This window comes from Globicephala melas, chromosome 1, assembly GCF_963455315.2.
Source record: "Globicephala melas chromosome 1, mGloMel1.2, whole genome shotgun sequence".
Taxonomy (NCBI): Eukaryota; Metazoa; Chordata; class Mammalia; order Artiodactyla; family Delphinidae; genus Globicephala; species Globicephala melas.
The window spans coordinates 43866976-43893241 of NC_083314.1; the positions used below are offsets into that span (position 1 = coordinate 43866976).

Genomic DNA, 26266 nt, shown 5'->3' on the forward strand with positions numbered 1-26266 from the left:
CCTCTTCGGAACAGTTTTCTCAGCCTTATCTGAGAGGCTGTCTCCTGGGCTTGAAGTCCTAAGAATGTCCGCCAAATAAAACATAACTCTCAAATCTTAGGTTGTGCATTTTACCACAGGACTTAAAGTTCTTTGGTTTTCTTCCATTTATTTTTTTGTTTTTGCCTTACTGTTAGTAAATAGGCTTTGTTAATTCTCTTACCTCAATCCTATTACTTGCTCAGAGCTATTTCTGTAAAGGTCATCAATATCCAGGGATCTTAAATCTGAGCTTAAACCTGTTCCACTTCGAGAGGAGTTCAGCAGACAGTAAATCTTATCCACTGAACACAATCGAGGACACCAGGCACTAAACTGTGAGTCTACAGGTAGTCTTCTTGATAATATAATTTTTAAAATTTTATCTTAGGGGAAAAATAATGATTTCACTGTTGATATATTATTGTGTGTTCTTTTAAAATATTGCAAAGTAACATTAAATAATATTTATCTACTATGAAGATAACTAAATACTGTGTATCTTTCCGTTTTAAAGTTAATTTGCACCAGTCACCTTCACTAATGTAAGTTCAGAGTAAACACACAATTTTGAGTCTGATACTCTAGAAAGTTAAAACCATGAATAGAGTATTAATTTTGAAATTTATAATTCTTCAGTCCTTCCTTTAAGTGAAGGGAGAACTGAAAGAAAGAAGTGATGATTCCTTGAACTTTATATTTGAAGAGTTGACTCCCAAGCTGGGAGAGGGAGTATTAACGTTCAGCACTAAAGCACTCTCAGACCTCTGAACCAAATACTTAACAAGTTGTGTGTTCTTGGGCTTTCTTCTTGATATTATATTTTTTGTTTTGTGTTTTGTTTTTTAATCTTTAAAGTGGGAAAATGTTGTCTGTTTCAAGAAGTTTACTTCAAAAATTTAATGAGACAGAAATGATGTTTTTAAAAGAAAACACATGGAGTTTGTTGATATTTGTTAAATTAGGTAAAATTTTTCTTTCAGTTTTTTTTTTTTTGGCATTTTGCTCCTGTGGAGGTGATTATTATTACTAATAAACTTACAGTTTGCATCATGAAAATGAATGAAGTTAGGTTTTCCCATTCTTTTGCCATGGAATATTTTTATTAACTGCAAAAATAGCTCTTAATTATAGCATCCATTTTAAATATATATATATTTTTGACGATTATGCATGCTACTTAGAATTACCTAATGTTAAAGCTAGAAAAAATTTTAGAGATCACTTAATTCTCCACAGCAGTTTTTTGCCTAAATATTATGTTTATAAACTGGATTTAATATTACATAAGTTATTGTCAAATATATATATATATATATATATATATATATATATATATATACCATCTGTGATGTCTATAATGGAATTCAAATAGTATGTCCTGGTATAGTGTTTTTACAAGATACAGAGATTATTCAAAACAAGATATATATGCTCTGAATTTCCCACCAGGTTCTGACATTTCTCTTTTCTTCAGAACAAGTAAGATAATATCTGTATGTAGTAAGAGCAAACCTGGATAAGTTAATGTCTTCTTCATTTGTTAGGAGCAATAATTCAGTTATAATTTGAAAGCTCCTATTTTCCCAGAATACTTTTTACTGATGATACTGGTTGACAAATATGATTGTTATTTGTTATACATTCCTGACATACAAATTGTTCAAAAGCCTCCCTACATCTCTCACTTGCCTGTCTCATTTGTTGAAAAATCAGAACTATCTGAGAAAGGTAGAAGCTAAGAAAACATTCTATCTGCTCTGCAGTGTCTTACATTAAAGTTTCTATCACAGTTCTTCTATCAATGTTATTATAAACTTTAGACACTAGGGAGGAAAAAAGTAAAAAATAAAGTAAGGGATGTTTTCAATAGCATCAATATGTGAATTTTATATGTAAAGAAAAGAAAAGGAACATTTGCTTAGAGCCAACCATTTGCTCAGCATTATTTGTTACAGCCATTTTGAGGATGGTGTGTCCTATGCTCCATTCATGCTTCTGGGGATTTATTTCTAAAGAAAACTCTCCTTATGATATAAAAATGTAAAAGTTGACCTACCCCCAAATTAACAACTAGAGTGACTAAAGGTGGCAGCAGAAATCCTGAGTGTTGTTACTGTCTCTTTAAAGTCCTACTCTACTAGACAACTGAAATTCAGAAAATATATATGAATCACTATGACATAAATGCTGAAAGGAAATTCAAACAGAAAATCACTTATAAGCTGAAAAATCAGAGTTAGAGAGGTAAGTCATTGGAAAACAAGTATGTCACATTCGAATAAATACTCATCTCCCATTTTCCACATATGTACACATTTACAGAAAACCTTTCTACTATTGTTTTCAAAGCAATTTCATGTACATTTTATTAGCCTGTATTTCATGACTTCAAATTAATCTCCTTTTCAGGTTTCACATTCTTAAATGCCTTGTGGCAAACAGACCTAACTAGAAGTAAATCAAAGTATGATGGTAAAGGACCTTAGTCAGTAATGTGATAGGAGAATGTAAAACAGCTTTGAGATAAATGTACAACATGAATGTGGATATCTACATACACACACACAACACACACACATACACACATATATTTGAGTGAGGGAGATAATTAGACATAAGCAGTGCGTATACATATTGATTCCAAAATGAAATTTATATTAGTTTGACAATGTCTGTTATTAATTTTAAATATTTGGTTCTAGTATCTAAAATTTTAAATTATTTATTAATTATCATTCTACTCAATACCTATTAAGTTCCTACTATTAAATACTATATATTTCACATAATACATTTTGTATCATTTAATCCTTACACAGTCATTTGAGGTAGACACTATTATCACCCCAAGTTTACAGATAAGAAAACTAAAGCACAGAGAATTTTAGTGATTTGCTCAAGGTCACACAGCCAATAACTGGCAGAGCTATATTTGAACCCAAGTGTTTATGTGTTGTTAATCATTATGCTATACTGTCACTTGGAAGCATTGCAATGCATGGTTCCTGCCCACAAGAAGCTAATTCCTCACTGGGTAGAAGACATATATAAATAAACCAATTAGAGAGTAATTCAAGAAATTAACTGATATATTATGAGGCATAAAATCCCCTCTATATTAATATTAAACCTAAGATCACATCACTCTTACTAAAAATCTCTAGTTCTCAAAGTCAGTAAATAAAATAGTGGGGTGGGGTAGAGAAAGAGGAAATTATGGCTTGGGTGAAATCATCAGAGTTAATTTTGTGATTTGAGAGATAATGCAGTTTTCACAAGCCCAGTAATAGCTCCCATGATCTGAGGTGGTGCTGTCAGACCTATCTGAAGTGAAATTCCCACCACTGATGATTTTTTTTAATAAGAAAGAAAAAGCAGAACTGTTTTCTACAGGAGCCCAATATGACATTGGGGAAGACAGTCGTAGCACGGCTTAAAGCATCTGACGTTAATATATTAGCATTGGTGAGAACATTAACCTGGCTTAGTTGATCAGATTAGCTCACAGTCACCTTGGAAAACAAAGGAAGGCACAGATCTATGAAGATTTATGGTTAGAGGTGGAAAAGGGTAGAACATGAAGCCCTGCAAGGGTGAGCAGCACAGTGTATTACCCTTATGGAGCATAGACCAAGACACAGAATCTAGGTTTCTATCAAAATTGAAGGTGAAGCAGAATTTCTATAGATTTTTCTCACCTAGCAGTTTTGCTTGGTTTCAGACACCTAATAACACAGTATGTTCCAAGTATGCCTTAAAGATAATTTGCTACATTCCACTTCAGTTAAGTTAAAGAATTATTTTAATCAAGCATTTCAGTACTTTACTCCCAGTTGGTTATTTACATTCCATGACTAATCATGTTCAGACAAAATAATGTCATTTTTAGTATAGCACCTTCTCTAAAACAGCTTCTTATTCCATGTTTCCAGAAGGGAACATATGCATTCATGTATAAGAGAGAGGGAAGGTTATTTGTTTTAAATTGCACAACAACAAAAAAATATTTTGAAATTTTCACATTAAAGATACTTTAATGTTCTTTTTTACATTTTTTATGTCCATGGAAAGATGTCATGTATGTCATGGGAAGTTCATTTTAATCTTTGGTTGTTTAACCTCTTTACTTTGTACTTAAGGAAACCAGTATCAGAATACAGAATCTAAAACCTTAAACTACAATTAAAATAAGAAAAAGAATGAAAACACATTTACCTGAACCTCAGCCCTACTAAATAAAATGGAATACTTCTATTGGGCCTTTTCTTTCCCCTGGCATTTATAGCTTTTATTTCTCAACAGAAAATAATAGTTATTGTAATGCCTAAAACAGTTTTTTCCTTCTGTATGGAAAATACTGATACACAGTGTATTCTTAGATCTACAACTGGTTATTTGATCTGACCTAGATCAAGGTGAACCCATACATTCTAACCAAGTCTATGTATCACTCTTCTGATTTACCTTTACACAACACTCTAGATTGTATTGCAATTACTATAGAATGCCAATGTTTTCCTAAGGACATCAGAACAACCCAGAGACTGGCCAAGAAAATAACTGGCATTTGTATTATTTGATATGTAGGGGTTTCCTGGCCTATATTTTTATAGAACCTTCTGTGGCAACCCAGGAATGCGTGTCCAGAAGCAAGGAAAGAACTAATAAACAATCCAAAAATTGGACAACATAATCCTAGGTATGCCTCATTTCCCTACCTGCAATTCTTAAAGGATAGATGGGAAACCCTGAAACATAGAGGCCCCAAAGCTTTAGAAATTAGGGAAAAGATGCGCTATTCAGGCCCAAAGCACAGAAATAGTGGCCATCATCTATTACATAATTTAGATAATTCTTTACAAAAGTAAGAGCCAGGTGCTATGAACTGAACTGTGTTCCCCCAAATTCATATGTTGATGACCTAACCCCAGATGTGATGGTATCTTGAGATAGTAATTAATATGGAAATAATGAGGTTAATGGTTAAATGAGGTTATGAGGGTAAGACCCTGATCCATAGGATTAGTGTCCTAACAAGAAGGGATACCAGAGCTCCCCCTCTCTCTGTCATATAAGACACAAGAAGGTGGCTGTCTGTAAGCCAGGAAGAGAGGCTTCACCAGAACCCAACCCTGCCAGACCTTGATCTGAGACTTCTAGCCTACAGAACTGTAAGAAAATTAATTTCTGTTGTTTAAGCCTCAAAGTCTGTAATATTTTGTTATAGCAGCCCAAGAAGACTCAGTTACCAGGAAACTATGTTTACATGTGATTTTTGACAAATAGAAAAGTGGCACAAAGTTTGAAAGATTAAGTGTTAGTTTCCAAAGATATGTCACACATTGAGAAGATTTTTATGTAAAAGTTGAGCTACATAAAAACAGGACTAAGAAACAGGCTTAATTTTAGAAATTGATCTTAAAGATTGCTGAAGCCATAGAATTGTTACTTCAATTACATTTAAAAATTCAAATGTTGTTCTTTGGAGTACAGAATTAATTCTTTCAAAAAGGTTGAGATGAGTCCTTGAGTGAAGTATCTCACTTAGTTGCACAAATCTCCACACAAAGCTCAGTGTAACAGTTCCTTAATTTTGCTACACAAGCAAGAGTAGTTCTATAAAGAGCGTTTTGTAGTTTTATTTTGATACATAATTGATGTATATTGCCTATTACACTTGCTTTTATGAGTGATCCAGAGACATAGGATTGATGATAAATTCTCAATCAGTATGTATGATTGGCAAGAACCAACAGCAAGCAAAGCCATTTTGTCTTTTGTATTAACTTTACAGTCATTATTAGTCATTTAGAATTAACTGAGATAACTTGGAATAGACTCTTCTATTACATTTAGTATAAATGAATGAGGTTTAATCCAAACAGAGACATATATAATTCATATAAGTACTATCTCAAGCAAAATATAATTTAAATAAATATTATCTCAAGAAATATATCATTAGAATAAACACTATCTCCAAGAACAAGGACATGGTGACTTATTGATCTGTTATTTTTCATATTCTTATCTTGGTTTTAATGCTTATGCATAAATTAGGTGGATTTGTTTCATTCATTCATTCATTAAGCATGCTATTGAATAGGTGATGGCAAAGTGGAAAAAATAAGTATTTTAGAGATTTGAAAGTCAGAGAAACCTGGATTTGAAATTTAGCTCTATCTACTCCATACTACCTCTGTGAGTGTTGGCAAGTCACTGAAACTCCCAGAGCCTGAGAATTCACATCTGAAAAATGAGGAAAATTGCTCTGTGAAAATTTAAAACAGTGTGTATAAAGTACCTAGCACTTATATTCTTTCAAAATTGCTGCTGTCATTTATGGATTTTTTATAACATGTGAAACAGTTATAAGAAGTAAGGCAATGACAAGTGAAGACTAATCTCTGTCCTGGAAGAACTTACAGTAGTGAAGCATGTAAAAATAAGTTCTACAAATTGCTGTGGATGCTAGGAGAAAAATCAGTTTAAGGTATGAGATGAGCCCATACCTTAAACAGTGATGAGATGAGCCCACTATTTGAAAACCTACCAGTAAATTACAACAGTTAGTATTGAAAGCAAAGCTCTTCTGGAACACTGAGAATCTACAGTAAATTCTAAACTAGATGTTCTGATTAGATTAGATCAACATATATGAAATGATAAACAAATGTCATCATCACGGTATCATGTGAACAAGAATAATGATGATAATGAAATATTTTAGGGGTGGATTTGGGGATTTTAGAGTTTTTTAAAACAAATACTTAAGAATTTTACTTCCTTTCTATTCTAGATTATCACTATTATGTGCAAAACAGGAACTAAAAGAAAAATTGTTTTAAATTGTGTCATTTTATTTCTTAATAATTACTAAACCATGGATGGGAGGTGTTAGAGTTTTGAGGACAAAGTTTGAAAAATCTTATCCCACATAAGCTATTATTTTAAACTACTATTAAAATCCTAAACTAAGAGGAAAATAAACACTAACTTGGTAGAATTATACTTTTAAACTATATTTCTCACCAATATTTACTTTTACTTTTAAAGAGTTTGGTATGTAAAATTTATGGCTAGTGGGAAGCTGCTGCATAGCACAGGGAGATCAGCTCAATGTTTTGTGATGACCTAGAGGGGTGGGATAGGGAGGGTGGGAGGGAGATGCAAGAGGGAGGGGTATGGGGATATATGTATACATATAGCTGATTCACTTTGTTGTACAGAAGAAACTAACACAACATTGTAAAGCAATTATATATACTGCAATAAAGATATATATATATATAAAAAAAGGGCTTCCCTGGTGGCGCAGTGGTTGGGAGTCTGCCTGTCGATGCAGGGGACGCGGGTTCGTGCCCCGGTCTGGGAAGATCCCACATGCCGCGGAGCGGCTGGGCCCATGAGCCATGGGCGCTGATCCTGCGCGTCCGGAGCCTGTGCTCCGCAACGGGAGAGGCCACAACAGTGAGAGGCCCGCGTACCGCAAAAAAAAAAAAAAAAAAAGAGTTTGGTAGTACCCATTTGAGTGAGTGACATTCTGTCAAAGGTCATGCAAACACAATTTTTACTTAACACAGATTTTATTAATTGAAACAGTATTATAACTGTCTAAAATCAAAAAGGAACAACATCACAGATTTTTATAATATATCATATGGAAAATACAGTAACTCTTGAACCACAGTAAATCTTGGGGAAGGTGGCAGATTTTTTTGTCTTCTTGCCCTACTTTATCACTAATTTCCAATCACACAGCATGTGTTTACAATAACCCAAAGTCTTGTAATAATCCTATTGTTACTTTAAATCCTTTAACCTAAAGCAGACATGGAATTTATTAGCCACTAATAATACCAAATATTGATCATATTTTTAAAATGACTGTTACATTATATATAGAAACATAAAAGATAGAAATGTAAAAGTTTTATTTTACAGACTTATATACACTTACTATGTGTAAGCATCTGAGCACCTTCCAAATACTAACTGGATTAATTTTAGGATATTAAAGCAAATTTTGAAGAAGATAAATTATTTGAGATAATCAGAAAGCCTCATAGTAAGTTAATGACGGGGGATATTAACAGGTGGGCAGGTCAAATATATCAATAGCTAATTACACTAGACTTGTGTCTTCCTCTACAGTGTCTTCAAGCAGTGAAAGCAAATATGCCTCATATTTCAATATTTTTCTTCAAATTTCTGTCTCCGTTGACTGGTTCCCTTAGTAGTAAATTTCACCAATCTTTGTACTCTAACTCAAATGGAGGCATTAGGTAAGGAACAGACTCTGTCTTTTACTACATAGGTAACCCAGCTGACTTCAGTCTTAGTATTTGTGAATGCCATACTAGAAGAGTTTTGTTCTTCATGTAATTCAGAGCCCAGGGGAATGCCTGGCCCATAGTCTATTCCTAACATATGCTAATCCAATCAATGAAACAGGTTTTCCCCCATGTAACTGGATTATCTCTTCAGTAAAGGAATTCCTTGAAATTGGTGAAAGTCTTTTTGAAAAGTGAAATTTCTTTTTTTCTCCACTAGATTGCCAACTAGGTTGGCAAGAAACAGGTCAAGAAATAATCTATGCTTCTGTCTCTTCACCATTTGAAATAAAATTATTTTTAGGATTTCTTAAACTTATATATATTTATTGTGAATAGTAGCTACCCCAAATTATCAATCTACTTTTGCAAAATAAAAGAGACTGTCTTGAGTCTCTACTTTTCCGGGGACTAAATAGCTATTGAAGTTATGAAATAGTTTCCATTACTTTGTTCTGCAGTGGTCTTTTTTTTTTTTTTGCGGTACGCGGGCCTCTCACCGTTGTGGCCCCTCCCGTTGTGGAGCACAGGCTCCGTACGCGCAGGCTCAGCGGCTATGGCTCACGGGCCCAGCCGCTCCGCGGCATGTGGGATCCTCCCGGACCGGGGCACGAACCCGTGTCCCCTGCATCGGCAGGCGGACTCTCAATCACTGCGCCACCAGGGAAGCCCTGCAGTGGTCTTTTGAAGCAAACTTATAATACTCATTTTTCTTAGATGCAAAAATTATTTTTAAATAATTGCATTAAGTAATTAAGTAGCCTCTTTTGTCCAACATTTATTTATTTCCATTTTCTCTTATTTTCATTATCTTTTATTCTTTTTCACTACTAAATCCATTCAGATTTAAAATTCTCTATTACATTTATAGCTACATAAATACTGTGGAATGGACTGGCATTCCCTTGACAGCCTTCTCTTAAAGGTCTTTTCTTGTTCAAATTGGCAAATCAAATTGGCAAAGACCTTTGACCTCCTCTGATTCTGGGTAGGAACTGTAATGAGGGAAACAATAAAATTAAGATACCAGTCCAAATGTTGGGCAGAAGTCCGAGCCAAAAAGGAATCAAGACAAAGAGTTCTGTTTTACCATTCTGTGCCTCGGGAAATCACCAAACAGACCAAGCTCAGTGTTTATCAACAAAAAACTAAGATGGGATCAAAGCATAAGCTGGGTGATATCATTGCTTAAAACTGACTTTGAGGACTTCCCTGGTGGTGCAGTGGTTAAGAATCCACCTGCCAGTGCAGGGGACAGGGGTTCGAGCCCTGGTCCGGGAAGATCCCACATGCCATGGAGCAACTAAGCCTGTGTGACACAACTACTGAGCCTGTGTGACACAACTACTGACACCTGCGCACCTAGAGCCCATGCTCCGCAACAAGAGAAGCCACTGCAATGAGAAGCCCGAGCAACGCAGCGAAGAGTAGCCCCCGCTTGCCAGAACTAGGGAGAGCCCATGAGCAGCAATGAAGACCCAATGCAGCCAAAAATTAATTAATTAATTAATTAATCTAAAAATAACTGACTTTGAAAGAAAGAGGCAAAGGGGAAAGGGTAGAAGGAGAAAGAGTAAAAAGATAGCATATCCCCTGTCAGTAAACCCTCCTTGACTTGAAAATTTCAAGAAAGTCACAACTATATGGACCTTCTTGGGGAATGTGTCAGTATGTATAATAGAGTTTTCCAGATAATGGAAAATAAATAGGCAAATAAGTTGGATTTGAATGTGAACTAGGAATAAATAGGTTCTACATGAAGACATAACGGAGTTTCCTAAGAATAAAACTCCATGTGCTTTTGGTAGATTTTGTGACAAATTTTAGCTTCTCAAAATTCTATAGGCATAGCTACTGGCTGTTTTCATTTGCTTGGTGGGTAACGTCACCAAAACGTGCTTTATGGTATGGAGAGAAGTTACAGTGTTAGGCTTCGAATCACACTATTCCTTAGATCATAGTTCTTTAATGCCAGTTCAGAAGCTGGATTTGTCAAATCACACTGAGAAAAAATGATACAGTATTTTAACTTCCATTAAGAGTGTAATGCTTTAAGACAGCTCTAAAATCAAATGTAGATTCAAATCCTTGCTCCACCACTTACTATGTGATCTTAGGCAAGTAGAACTTAAACTCCCTGTCCTTCAGCTTCCTCACTTGTAAAATGGCATTAACAATTGTCCCTGCTATATATGGTTGTGTGAGAATTAAGTGACTTTTGATACAATAAAATGATTGGTACAATGCCTGGCACATACAAGTGTTCATAGTAAGTATATAATTATTACTAATTAAAACATTATTATTATATAAAATGATTAGAATATAATTTTATGAAATTTGGTAACAAACTAATAAAAAAGAAAATAAGTAATGTTTACTAAGTACATGGACCCAAGCTGAAGGCTTTTTAAGTAAAAAAAGACAAACTATAAATTATGTAAAATTCTTAGGTCCAAATATCTTTAAGGACACAAATATTAAATTAATGTGCTTTTACAAGGTAGATAGAAAACTAAACACTGCATCACTTAGTGATAACCCTTAACTTACATGGAACCTGGCAGCAGAATATATACATATATTTCTCCTAGAATTCATCTGCCGTCATTATTTCTTTGTTTATCCTATAGATTATATCAAATCTGAATCTCTAAAATGGAAGGAGCCAAAAGGCAAAGTTTGGAGGAAGACTCTGAAGGACAGGCCACACACACAGGTAAGCAAAGTTAAAAGAAAAAAATAATTATAAAATTAAAATTAGATCTGGAGATCTCTAATGTTCTTATTGCCACTATTCAGTGTGAAATTTAAGTAATACCTTTGAATGGGTTGTGGAATCATCTAAAAAATATTTGACTGGATAAATTAATGTGAAATCAAGTACTTTTAGAACAGTTTTAATTAGATGTCAATTTGAGTTTGAATGAATTCATATGAGTACTAAACAAAAATGCATGGAAACTAATTTCATAGTGGCAGTATTTAGAATACCTTCTAAGTATGACACAAAACCAAGAAACCATAAAGGAAGATTGATAAATTCAGCTATAGAAATGAGGAAAGGAAGGAAGGAAGGAAGGAAAGAAGGGAGGGAGGGAGGGAGGGAGGGAGGAAGGAAAGGGGGGAAGCAAATGTCTGCTGTCTGGTAAAAGTCATCAGGAGCAAAATCCAAAAAAAATTTAACAAATTGAGGAAAAACATTTGCAACTAACTGACAAAGGGTGAATTTCCTAATATATACTAAAATTTCTACAAATCAATAAGAATAAAACCAACAACCAAATGGAGAAATGGGCAAAATATAGAATAGACTATTTAGAAAAAAAATTTATAGGCACTTACAAAGTTAGAACTATATAGTGAAATACGTTTTTTTCACATGGTTTGTAAAAGTAAAAAAGTTTAATATCACACTTTGGAAAGAGGCATACTCATACATTACTGGTAGCAGTGTAAATTGGTACAACCTCTTTAAAGGTAGTTTAGCAATATTAAAATTAGAAATATATATGCTTTTTGACCAAGCAATTTTACTACCATTACCTATATGTGGACCTGAACAGAGAGGAAAAAAAATGTATGTGTAGGGTTCTTCACTCAGAATAATGTCAGAGAAAAAATGTGGAGCAACCATTTACATCAATAAGAAACTAAGTAAATTAATATCTACATAGTAGAATACCATGCCTCCATTTTTAAAAAAGATGTTTATGTATATATGTGAAAAAAATCTCTAAGATATATTATGAAGTAAAAAAAGAAAAGTGAACAGAAGTGTGCATAATATACTAACATTTGTAAAAAAAGAGGAAAAAAAGGGATTCTCTTTTCTTCACACATAAACGCATGCTATACACATGCATATTTTGTATATGCAGAAGACATATCTGGAAAATGAAGACTATGCAAGTAAGTAAAAAAAATCGATTGTCTGAACATAATATAAATAAATTTATATTAAAATTGTATATTATTATTATATAAATAAAAATTATTAGGAAATATATGGGAGAGAGAATACATCTACATACGTAATACAATATTAAAGTATGGATATGGTTAAGTTTTAGTGAAGGATATTTAAAACTCCATATTTTCAAGAATTTAGACCTTCTTCCAAACACTGTTATTATTTATCAGGGCAACTGAACATCAGAACTTCAGTTAGATCATCCTTGATTTAATTAATATTCTTAAATATGCAAATTCCATCTTTTCTATATTTGTAAAAAGATTCTTAGGATCTTAGAAAGAATTGAATGGTTATATAATAAGTTTCTTAAAGCCATTTTAGTTTTAATTGAAGTCAGGCCTCCCTCTTACTGGTTGTCTTTTAAGTGCTATTGTCATTATTGTTCTCTGGATATTGATAACATTTCAATCTGTTTCCCCCCAAATTCTAGTTTCCTTTGTTAATAGTGTGCTTCCAGGTCTTCCCTGGTGGCGCAGTGGTTGAGAGTCCACCTGCCGATGCAGGGGACGCGGGTTTGTGCCCCGGTCCAGGAAGATCCCACATGCCACGGAGCGGCTAGGCCCATGAGCCATGGCTGCTGAGCCTGCATGTCCGGAGCCTGTGCTCCGCAACGGGAGAGGCCACAACAGTGAGAGGCCCGTGTACCGAAAACAAAAAAAAAATAGTGTGCTTCCAATTTTAGTTTATTGCTGAAGTTTCTTTCTTATTTAATGACAGTACTATTTTTCTAAAATTCTAGTTTCCACTCTATACTCTAATTTTTAAATATCTTTACCCACAATTTTTTCCAATAGCTCAAAGTGCATAATTTGTATTTTCATTAACACAGATGTTATAGAAAGATTCGTAGTCAAAACCCACTTAACAAGATTAATGTGGGAGAACATTTCTATGAGCAAGGCAGTCAGAAATTTCTAGCCCAAATAAGATAATTTTTCTGATACGGAAGACAGCAAGTCTATTCCCATGGCAATATCAATTGTGTAAATAGTCCTTGGAAAGTAAAAAGGAAAACAATTTGTTTTAAATTCTATTCCAGGACCCAAAGGAGTAATAAGTGATTGGAGAAAGTTTAAATTGGAGAGTGAAGATAATAATTCACTCCCACCTAGTAAGAAGGAGATTCTCAGACAAATGTCTTCTCCTCAGAGTGGAGATGACAAAGACTCAAAAGAAAGATTCAGCAGAAAGGTAAGATAAGAAGAAATCAAAAATAAATAATCTACAGGGTGTTTTTATTATAGTATTGTTTGTATTAGCAAAAAAAAAAAAAGGAAATGCAGTAAACGCCTATGCCTATAAAGTCATCCCATACTAAGAAATACATGGCAACTGTTAAAAGAATGAGTTACAAATACATGAGTTGACTTAGAGGTAGTTCCACAACATGAGAAAGTAAGATACAGAGAATTTTAAGTTATGTGATCCCATTCTCTAGAGCAATGGAAAACAAACACTGTATATGTGTTTATGCTTATGATTATGTTTATGATTATATGAGCATGTATGTAGAAAAGTATGGAAAGACACTCACCAAATTGACAATATTGGTTAATTGGAAGGGTGGGATTGGTTGACAGTTCTCAACCTCCTTTCCGAGGAGGAGGAAGAAGGTAAGCAGAATAAGCCACACTATGAAAAAAATATATCCATAATTTTTTTAAGAGCAGCATTTTTTAAAATTCTCACTTATTTCTTATTATATAATGTGTATGTCATACATACATAAAAAAGTGAAATATGAAAAGATGATCTATAAAATCTTGATGGAGATTATCTTAGAGTATCAGAGTGGTAAAATTTCAGTATTTATTACTTCCTTCCTTTAGCTTTTAGTTCAGTTTTGAATCTTTATAATTAGCACATATTATTTATATAAAAACAACAGCAATACTAAAGAAATACTAAAAGAAACCATAAGGTGATTTTCATTGTGGGGAAAAATCAGTTTAGTGGTTTATTTATCTCCAAACCAGTATATATGAGTTGTTGTATATTGATTGTTGTATATTGATTCTCAACAGACAGTCTCTGCATCAGAAATATTCTTGGTTCTAGGCTTCTGGCCCTTGTAAAAAATCTTCAAATCTAAGATCTCATTTTCAGGGACTTCCCTAGTGGTCCAGTGGGTAAGACTGTGCTCCCAATGCAGGGGGCCTGGGTTCAGGGAACTAGATCCCCCATGGATGCTGCAACTAAGAAGTCCTCATGCTGCAACTAAAACCTGGCGCAGCCAAAAAAAAAAAAATTAATGCAATATAATGTTTGTGAGGGAAGTGGAAAAAAAAAAAAGATCTCGTTTTCAGATTTTGGTTCCTTCACTGAGTCACTATGTGATGTGGATGAGACAATTAAATTTTCCTATCTGAGGAACTATAACAATACCTCCTTCACTTGTTTTAAAGAGAAAATAAATGAGAACGTATTTTGAAACATGTAAAATGCTATACAAATGTGAGACATTATAATGATTAAAAATATTGTATTAAGGTTAAGCTTTAGAAATGTATCTGAATGCCTAAATATCTATTTGCCTGAAGATGTGAATGGAACAAGTTCTCATAAGAATGCTCAAATGCATATGTAAATCAGTATTTTGTGGTTCAGCCTGTTAAATTAGCAGAACTATGGTAGCAACTTAAAAATTATATAAAACATTTAACAATGTTTAGGATTAAAACAAATTAAGTTGGAATGATAATTTTAAAGCAGAAAACAATAATAAGAATGAGGCCATTAGAAAAACAAATATAGGAGGAAGAAACAAGAAAAGGAAATAATGAAAGCACCAAATACTTCCACTTAATCTCAGTATCTTCTGTAAAAAAACTACCTGATATGTTTATTGTGAAGATTAAGAAAAATAATCTATGTAAATTGTCTAAGACATAGTAGATTTTCCATAAATTTGGGAGTCGTCCAACTTCCCTGGTTCTGGGCTGCTCCACATCTCTTAGTCACACTATGTCCCATCATCACTCCTTTATATCTTGTGTGTGTGTGTGTATGTGAAGGGAAAGGGTGTTTAACATTCTATTGACTAAGTTAATAATGACATCGCTATTAAGAAAGGCTCTGCAGGTAATTTTATATTCCAGCTTCAGTGAAAAATAGCTGTCTTGGAAGATAGAAGTTAGGTCTTTTCTCATTTTAGCCTAAACCAGTACATATGAATCACCTAGAGGGCTTGTTTAAACATGTCTCACTCAGGCTCACACAGAGTCTGATTCAGTAGATCTGGGGTGGCATCCCCAAATTTGCATTTCCCAGGACTTCTCAGGTAATGGTGATGCTGCTGGTCTTTTGGCTAATCTGGTGAACTCCAAATAGTAGTAAAAGTTGTCTTTCTTAAATTCCATCCTACATATTCCAAAAAAATTAGTAAGTGATAAGAAAAAATCTTTTTCACAACTTTTGTGGAGGAGACAATAATGTCCAAAGGCATTTGTTGGAAACACATTTAAGTGCATGTACAGGCACTTGTGCATGTATGAGCATGTGTATACACTTTTATGAAAGTCACTCTAGAGTAGACCTTGCTGGATTTTTTTCACCCAAAGTGGCACATTTCATGACCATCTCATAGCTCAACTATATTTAGCAATACTTATGCATGTATTTAGTCATGAAATAATTACTGAACCCCTATTATGTGCCAGACACTAACTTCTGCCCCCATACAGCATAAAAGTTAGAAAAACTAATATTAAACAATGAAACATATACTATAATATCAAGTAATGTTTATTGCTACGAAGAAAAATAAACCAGCATAAAGAACATGGGGCAGGGACACTTTTAGGTAGAATAATCAAAGAAGGTGATATTTGAACAAATGAGGTGAAGGAGAAGGCCATCTCAGGAGGTAGGGGGGACAGCCAATGCAAACTCTTTAAGTTGAGAATGGGTTCGGTATTATAAGGAATATAAATTTCTGACTGAATGATCTCTATCATTTCTTTCATCTATTTCCAGATGAGCGTTCAAGAATATGAGCTAATCCACAGAGAAAAAGAAGACGAAAATTGCCTTCGTAAATACCGTAGGCAGTGTATGCAGGATATGCACCAGAAGCTGAGTTTCGGGCCTAGATATGGGTTTGTCTATGAGCTGGAATCTGGGGAGCAATTCCTGGAAACCATTGAAAAGGAGCAGAAAACAATCACAATCATTGTTCACATTTATGAAGATGGTATTAAGGGCTGTGATGCTCTAAACAGTAGCTTAATATGCCTTGCAGCCGAATACCCTACGGTCAAGTTTTGTAAAATAAAAGCTTCTAATACAGGTGCTGGGGACCGCTTTTCCTCAGATGTACTCCCCACACTGCTCGTCTACAAAGGTGGGGAACTCATAAGCAATTTCATTAGTGTTGCTGAACAGTTTGCCGAAGAATTTTTTACTGGGGATGTGGAATCTTTCCTGAATGAATATGGGTTATTACCTGAAACAGAAATGCATGTCCTAGACCAGAGCAACATGGAAGAAGATATGGAATAAAGATTCACTATGTCAGTGTCTCATATTTCTCCTTTAAGCATTGAACATTGATTTTGGTAGTATTTATATTCTTTTAGAGAACACCAAGTGTAGTAATGGCTGTTCTAATTTGGGAAAAAAAAAAACCCAGACTGACACTAAAATTATATGATTAGCATTTCTTAGTATTAGTTACTCAAATTGATATAATGCTTTAACTTCAATACATTGTAGTCTTCAGTAATATTTTGGTAGACAAAGAGGATATGGATAATATTGTGACAGTTTTCAAAAATCCCTTTCAAGTTATATGTTGGCTTTTTTACTCCACGTTTTATCCTCATTGTTACTACTGTGTTTTTCAAATTATATTTTTAATATAATTTTTTTCTTGTGTAATAAGAATAAAGTCTCATAAGAAAATACATTTCCTATTTAAAGTCTATTCTTTCCCAAATATTACATTATCAAGGCCTTAAAACATTATATAACTCAAAATACAAAAATTTATCATTCAGTAAGATATCTTATATTCCAACCAAACTAATACATAAGAAACTTAGAAACACTGTGGCACATTAAAATTGTTTAAAAAGTATTTGTTTAAAAATACAGTTTCAGAGTTTCAGAAGCTAACTTTATCTAGGAAAAAAAGCAGGGTAGAAGCAAGGTCTTTTTATTCTTTAGACAAAATAATATTTAGTGGTAATAATAATTACAACTATTATTTATTGATTGTCTTTTATGGGCCAATATTTTATACATATCATTTCTAATAGTTAACTACAATTCTGCAAGTAGATATTACTCCCATTTCATAAATGATGAAACAAATTCAGAGAAGTAGAAGTTCTACTTCCATATCCCTTGAAAACATTTGGAAAACTCTCCTCCTACACAAAACACATAGAAATGCAAAATAAAATATAATTTGAAAAAATGTTTTTAAACGCATGAATGAGCTGAAGAGCAAGATAAAAGAAAATTCTAGGTGTCTGAATCAGAGTGGAAAATGACAGTGAGTGAGAGCCAAAGTGATATAGCCTATCTTTGAAGACATGGTGCTTGATAAGTAACCAAGTGTGGGCTCTCAGAGACAAGTGTGCTTAAAACAGGTTTGCACATTTTCCTCTGGTGAACCAATGTTGAAACCAGATATATGTCGCAAATTCTAGTCTCCACTCTCCTAAACGACTATTTTATGGCTTCTCTTTTTTCCTTAAAACATTTTGACCCCATGCCAAACACTTCACCTTGCCCATATTTCATTGAGAAAACAGAAATTATCAGATGAGCCCTACCTCACCTTTCCATTACCAATCTAAAATATGCACCTTCATGTAAACACTGTTTCCATTGATGTTAAAATGGAAGAAGCTCACACAGCTCAGCCCGACTGATCAAACTGTGCTATGGATCCTATGCTCACCCACACAGTAATTTTATTCCTGAAATTATTTCCCCTCTACCCGCATCATCTATTTCTCACTTTCTCTATGCTGTATTATTCATACTGGCTTATAAATGAGTTTTTAAATTGTCCACTATTTAAAATATGCCCCTTATAATTTAAAATTTCCAGCTATTCTTCACCTCTCTGCTTCCCTTTAAAATCACATCTCTTGGGGGACCTCCTGGTGGTCCAGTGGTAAAGAATCCGCCTTCCAATGCAGGGGACGAGGGTTCGATCCCTGGTTGGGGAACTAAGATCCCACATGCCACGGGGCAACTAAGCCCACGTGCCACAACTACTGAGCTCTAGCGCCTCAACGAGAGAGCCCACGTGCCGCAAATTACAGAGCCCATGCACTCTAGAGCCCGCGCCACAAGAGAAGGGAAAACCCGCATGCCACAACTAGACAGAAGCCTGCGCACCAGAACGAAGAGCCCATGTGCTGCATGAAGATCCTGTGTGTCACGACTAAGACCCAACAGAGCCAAAAATAATAAATAAGTAAATAAAATAAATATTTAAAAAAATTTTTAAATAAAAATCACATCTCTTGAAAGAAGTGTCTAAAGTCATCATCTTTATTCCTCATTCTAATTTTTTTCATCCCACTCCCATCAGGCCTTTGTCCCAAGCACTCTAATTACAGTTGTAATCACCTTGTCAAACTTAAGTTTATTCCTTATAAGTCTTATTGTAACAGGGAAAGACAAATCTGACTCCATATTGGATCTATTTCTTTTACTTTAACCTTTGTATTATACTGTTTTTGTTGCAAGTTAATCACTAAAATAATGTTGCTTATAGCCTGAAATACACAGGATAGCCCATTCTCAAGGTGTTGACCTTTAAAGGTATAACACTTTTCCATTCATCTAGAGATATAAAGTTGCAGAATTGAGTATAACATTTGTCTTGTTGGAGGTTTATAGGAACACTGTGACAGGACTTACATGGACAGATGCAACAGCAAAGGATTCTGGCACCAAGAAGTTTGCAACAATCTACCACACCCCTTTCCCTTTTAGTATAAAACAAACCTGAATTCTAACTCAGGTGAGATGGTTCTTTGGGACATTAGTCCACCATCTTGGTCTGCTGGCTTTCTGAATAAAGTTGCTATTCCTTGCCCCAACAACTCATCTCTCGATTTATTGCCCTGTTGTACAGTGAACAGTATGAGTTTAGACTCAGCATTATTCCTTATTTTATTCTATCTCCTATAAGCATGTGTCAGAGCTGACCACCTCCCCTATTTTTAAGTCACTTCCTTTGGCTTCTTTGAACACATCCTGCTTCTATCCTACTGACTATTCCTCTAAGTCTCCTTCTCTAACTTCTCTAAACATTCACCCTAGGTAACTCCCTCCTGTCTATAGTCTTAAATACCATTTATATTCAGACTGCTTTCAAACTCACATTTCCAGCTCTACCTCTCTCCTAGACCCCAAAATCCTATGTCTCAACTGGAGGAAGGGAAGAAAAAGGGAAAAGAAGAATGGGAAAGAAAAAGAAGGTCTGCAGTTATACTAGATATTGGTGATTCAAATATGGGTGAGATAGAATTCCTAACTGTGACCAGCTTACATTGACCAGTCCTTAACATGTAGTTACTGCAATAGGTAGTTTCTGCTTATGAATCCAAAATTCCATCTTCTATTCCTCTTTACCAATTGGGAAAGGCATTTTAAATACCCTATGGCCTATTTCTAAATTGATGAATGCTAGGAGGGAGACTGAAGGGTAATTATATATAAAATGAGGAGCTTTTTAAAAAGAGTTCCACATGTTTTCTCCTACTGAGTAACTGCTAATGAATTTATTAATCCATTACAGAGTTCTCTGTTAGGGAATTACTGGACTTAAAAACCATAGCAAAAAACAGGATCCTTATATGTGATATTTATCATTTAAAAACTCCTTAGTGGAACAGGTCTTTTAGGGTGATATTAATTCGATGGACTGGAAGTAAATACTTAAAAAGATGATCACAAGGCAGTGGGGAAGGATAGTCAAAGATGTATCTCAAAAGAGAACAATATTTTAAGATTAAGGTATAAGTTCTTTTCAATCACCAGTCATTATTAACTGCACTGTAGTGTAGCTTTGTAGGGCAGAGGAAGAAAAGCATCACTTAATGGTGAAAGAAGACTCTCATCTATGGAAAAGAATAAAAATGAGTGCTTTGAAAGATTCCTGTTTAATGAAAGCTTTACTCTTGTAAGAAATGACCCACTGTGCATTAATTTAAAATAGAGAGCTAGCAAGCTTAAGCAGGACTAACCCCTGGAATGTATTTAACCCATAATTGCCAAAACAAAAGTAACTAGGTGGCACCTTTGTAAAGGGAGTAGTGATGATAGCAACCATTCTCAAAATAAGTACTCAGTGACTAATAGATGCCAGAGTGAAGCTTTGACGATAACACTCATGAGGAAGAGTCAGAAAAAAGGCAGGATTTGACTGGAATATTTGAAGCCCGCTGCTGCAGAAATCCTGGACTACAAACTCCCCTCATGTAAACACTTAATCTGCTGTGATATTTGGCAGGAGGAGAGGAAGAGAGAATTTTTGTCTCAGCAAAAGAATGAAGTTTTAGATGTAGAGATTTAAAATGTCATAATATGTCTCATAACAAACCACCCAAATAATAACTGGAATAGACTTGAAAAGAAAAGCCAAGAGTGTTAGTTGAAAAGTATTATAAATATAATAGAAAAATCTGTAGGAAACAGCAAAATTATCTTGGAAAGTGAGAAGATTTTTCATTAGTTTACAATATTTATTGATAAGCTGCAATGTGCCATGCAATGTCCTTGACCTTAGGGAGCTCAAGGTAAAGAAAACAGACATTTAAGCAAGCAGATGATAAATGCATCTACATTTGTATCTAAATCTATGTCTATATTAGTAGTGGTAGTTAATATCCTGAGCACCGGTGCCAGACTTCCTAGGTTTGAATCTACTCACTAATTTTGTGATCTTAGGCAAGTTAGTTAACCTCTCTATACTTGTTTCTTCATCTGTAAAATAAGAATAATAATAGCACATTTTGGAAAATATGAGTAAATCGTCTAAACTACTTAGAACAGCACCTGTCACATAATAAACAATACCCAATGTTATTATTATTGTTATAATTACTAACAGTTATATATGAAGTAAAATGGTAACATAGTACATAAATATAAGATCTTAAAGATATGCTTACATAAATAGAAGCTCATTTATGAAGAAGTTTGAATGCGATTATCTATCCCAAACACACCACTCACATTCCTCTATATAAGGAACTTATTTTAAAAATCTATATATTTGAATTGAAAGAGAAAGATCCTAAAAACAACCTGCCATATCAAATTGACTGTAGATACCACAATAAATATAAATTAAATTAGTTCTGAAAACAGAAGTGCCAAACAAACATTAACATCAAATAAGAAAGAAATTTACAGAATTTTGAGGAGTTTTATACTGAATTTATTGCAGAATATAATTACAATCATATACCTAGCTGCTCAAATATATCTAGTAAGCTATTATCTTATAATGAAAATTTGATGTGTTTTTCTTTGTTCTTTTTTTCAAATACTCTACAAATATTTGAGTATCTAATACATGCATGGAATTATGTTAGATAATAGAGGGTGGTAATTAAAATGGGTAAGATATAGTCATTTCAGGACTTGCAATTAGGAGCACACATTTCTGAAATTTAAAAAGATGGGGATTTATTTTTATTTTGTTTATTACTGTCTAAGGTCTTATATTCTGGAACCCAGCTGATATAGAATTTCAGTGAAGAAATTGTCATCCACTCATGCCTCTCTGATTAGCTAACACACTGTCATATCTATTCAGTTCCTCCTTTACTTTCACTACTCTTTGAAAAATCTTCAATTTCATTATACCATTCTCTGATGATAGGCATCTACCCCTCAAGCTCTCTCAGTCCTTTACTCCCAACGCACATTCTTTAAGACCTCCAATTTCTCAATCTTGTCTTTTTAACACTATCTCCATTTTCATGATTTCTGTCCTTCCCATGTAGCTTAGACACTTGGAAGGTGACATCAACCACCTTCCTGTTAGCACACTCCATATTTCATCCTGTTATTCTTCCAAAGCACTTCTCTTTTAAATCCCCAAATTTCTGGACATTTCAACTAGAGTACATAGCTTATCCAGCAAATAATTCCCTCTTCCATTTCCCACAGTCATCATTTCATCCTTTATCATTCCCTGTCAGTCTTCCTCTCACAAATCCTTCCCCCTCTGAAAAAATGACATTGCCTTCAACATCACAGAAGAAATCGAGCCTCCTCAGCAAGAACTTCCCTAATGATTTACCCCACATATATTAATCCTCTATTCACCATTTCATTGTTCTCAAAGATGTCTCTCTGTACAAGGTTAATCCTGCCTTCTGTGATTTTAATCAGATTATATCACATTCAAATTTCACAACTTTTTTGCTTATATTATACCATTTTTCTTCTCCTTCTATATTAACTTCTTATTCACAACGTAAAATTAAGTCTACATCTCTCATTAAATTTATTTTTTCTAGTTCTTCAGAATTTTCACTAGCTATGATGCTCTCTAGCATTCTCCTTCCCTTCACTGCCACACTCTTGAAAAAAGAATCCATGTCCTTAATCTTTTTCTTTCTTTCTTTCCATTTACTTCTCCACCTCTCTTCCTCAACCACTCCACTAAAAGTGATTCTAACAAAGATCAACAATGACCTCTGTGTCAGGCAGGTTTCTGGCAAGGAACAGCACAAACAGAAAAGGTATGATTGAAAGGAGTATAATGAAGAGACTGTGTGTATACAAGAATGTAGGCAGGAAACTAACAGGGGATGGTAAAGCACCACAGGGCTAGCAACAGGTGTAAGTGACTACTACCCCCAGGCCTTGAGGAAACCAGAGAGACATAGTTATAGGAAAGTGCTGTCCAACAGGAGCTTTAGTTGTTGGGAGAGAACACTGCCCCTGCCAATCTGTGACCTAGGAGGGAGAGAGATATCAAAATAAATAACAGGAGTTACCTCTCTTTCTGTTCTCTTATCTCTCCTCAGTGCCTCCCATTGTCCAAACACAACCAGAAGCCAGAGGGAAAAAGAACATTGTTGATGTGTGTTAGGTCAACTTTCCCTGGGCACAAAGCAGGTTGGAGAAGGATAGAAAGTCATTCTTAAGGGGCAAATGTGGGATACAAAACACAGCCACCTAACACCAAACACACTAGACTCTATAATCCCCATCTTGGCTTTTGGCTTCATTGAATGCTGGTGACCATTCTCAAATTCAAATCCTTTCCTCCCAGGTTAACACGCCTCTTACAACAATGGACGAATCATCCAGCCAGAAAGTCAATCAGAGAACACTGGCCTAAAATGACACATTAGACTAATAGACTTAATAGATATATATAGAATATGCCATTCAAAGCAGCAGAATACACATTCTCTTCAAGTACACATCGGATATTCTCCAGGATATATCACATGCTAGGCCACAAACCAAGCCTTGGTAAATTTAAGAAAAGTGAAATCATATCAAGTATCTTTTCTGACCATATAGCTATGAGACTAGAAATCAACTACAAGAAAAAAACTTCAAAAACCACAAACACATGGGGGCTAAATAATATGCTACTAAACAATCAATGGATTGTTGAAGAAATCAAAGAAGAATTTAAAAAATACCTGGAGACAAATGAAAACATAAATACAACAATCAAAAATCTATGGGACAAAGCAAAAGCAGTTCTAAGAGGGAAGTTTATGGTGACACATGCTTACCTCAGGAAACAAGAAAAATCTCAAATAAACAACCTAACCTTACATCTAAAGGAACTAGCAAAAGAAAAACAAACAAAACCCAAAGTTGGTAGAAGGCAAGAAATAATAAAGAATCAGAGCAGGAATAAATAAAATAGAGACTGAAAAAACAATAGAAAAGATCAATGAAACTAAGAGCTGGCTCTTATAATAAACAAAATTGATAAACCCCTAGCCAGACTCATCAAGAAAAAAACAGAGAGGACCAAAATCAGTAAAATCAGAAATGAAAAAGAAGTTAGAACGGAAACCACAGAAATACAAAGGATCATAGGAGACTACTATGAGCAACTATATGCCAATAAAATGGACACCCTAGAAGAAATGGACAAATTCCTAGAAATGTACAATCTCCCAAGACTGAACCAGGAAGAAATAGAAGATATGAACAGAACAATTACCAGTAATGAAATTGAATCAGTAATTTAAAAACTCCCAACAAATGAAAGTCTAGGACCATATGGCTTCACAGATGAATTCTACCAAACTGTTCCAAAAAATTGCAGGGGAAGGAACACTTCTGAACTCACCCTATGAAGCTATCACCCTAATACCAAAACCAGACAAAGATATCACAAAGAAAATTACAGGCCAGTATCACTGATGAACATAGATGCAAAAATCCTCAACAAAATATTAGCAAACTGAATCCAATAAGACATTAAAAGGATCATAAAACTTGACCAAGTGGGATTTACTCCAATGATGAAAGGATGCTTCGGGGCTTCCCTGGTGCCACAGTGGCTAAGAATCTGCCTGCCAATGCAAGGTGCACGGGTTCAAGCCCTGGTCTGGGAAGATCCCACATGCCATGGAGCAACTAAGCCCATGTGCCACAACTACTGAGCCTGCACTCTAGAGCCTGTGAGCCACAACTACTGAGCCTGCACTCTAGAGCCTGTGAGCCACAACTACTGAGCCCGTGTGCCACAACTACTGAAGCCTGTGCACCTAGAGCCCATGCTCTGCAACAAGAGAAGCTACTGCAATGAAAAGTCTGCACACCTCAATGAAGAGTAGCCCCCACTCGTCAAAACTAGAGAAAGCCTGCACGCAGCAATGAAGACCCAACACAGCCAAAAATAAATAAATTAAATTAATTAAAAAAATTTTTTTTCAAAAGAAAGGATGTTTCAATATCCACAATTAATCAATGTGATACACCACAATAACAAATTGAAGAATAAAAACCACATAATCATTTGAATAAATGCAGAAAAAGCTTTTGGTAAAATTCAAGATCCATTTCCAGAAAGTGGGCATAGAGGGGACATACCTCAACATAATAAAAGCCATATATGATAAGCTCACAACTAACCTCATACTTAATGGTGAAAAGCTGACAGCATTTCCTCTAAGATCAGGAACAAGACAAGTGTGCCCATTCTGGTCAATTTTATTCAACATAGTATTGGAAGACCTAGCCACAACAATCAGACCAGAAAAAGAAATAAAATGAATCCAAATTGGAAAGGAAGAATTAAAACTGTCACTGTTTGCAGATGACATGATACTGTACTTAGGAAATCCTAAAGACACCACCAAAAAACTACTAAAGCTCATCAATCGGTAAAGTTGCAGGACACAAAATTAATATACAGAAATCTGTTGCATTTCTATACGCTAACAATAAACTGTCAAAAAGAGAAATTAAGGAAACAATCCCATTTGCAATCACATCAAAAAGAACAAAATACCTAGGAATAAACCTACCTAAGGATGTAAAAGACCAATACTAAAAAATTAAGACACTGATGAAAGAGATTGAAGATGACACAAACAGATGGAAAGATACACTATGTTCATGGATTTGAGGAATTAATATTGTTATAATGACCATACTACTAAAGGCCATCTACAGAGTCAATGCAATCCCTATCAAAAACCAATGGCATTCTTCATTATTTTAAAATTTGTACTGAAACACAAAAGACTTTGAATAGTAAAACAATCTTGAGAAAGAACAACAGAGCTGGAGGTATCATGCATTTTGACTACAGACTATTACAAAGCTACAGTAATCAAAACAGTGTGGCACAGGCACAAAAACAAATGTAGATCAATGGAACAGGATAGAAAGCCCAGAGATAAACCCATGCACATATGGTCACTTTATCTTTGATAAAGGAGGCAAGAATATACAGTGGAGAAGAGACAAT

The 26266-nt window shown here is 34.7% G+C and overlaps 1 protein-coding gene and 1 long non-coding RNA gene across 2 annotated transcripts in view; one reads left to right on the plus strand and one right to left on the minus strand.

Moving 5' to 3' along the window:
• Window positions 1-26266, minus strand: part of LOC132596893 (uncharacterized) — a 73907-nt gene that overhangs the window by 26712 nt on the left and 20929 nt on the right. The window lies entirely within an intron of this gene.
• Window positions 11013-16830, plus strand: PDC (phosducin). Its single transcript, XM_030873085.2, has 3 exons — window positions 11013-11073; window positions 13370-13521; window positions 16306-16830. Exons 1-3 carry the CDS (start codon window positions 11013-11015, stop codon window positions 16828-16830), a joined length of 738 nt encoding a protein of 245 aa, XP_030728945.1.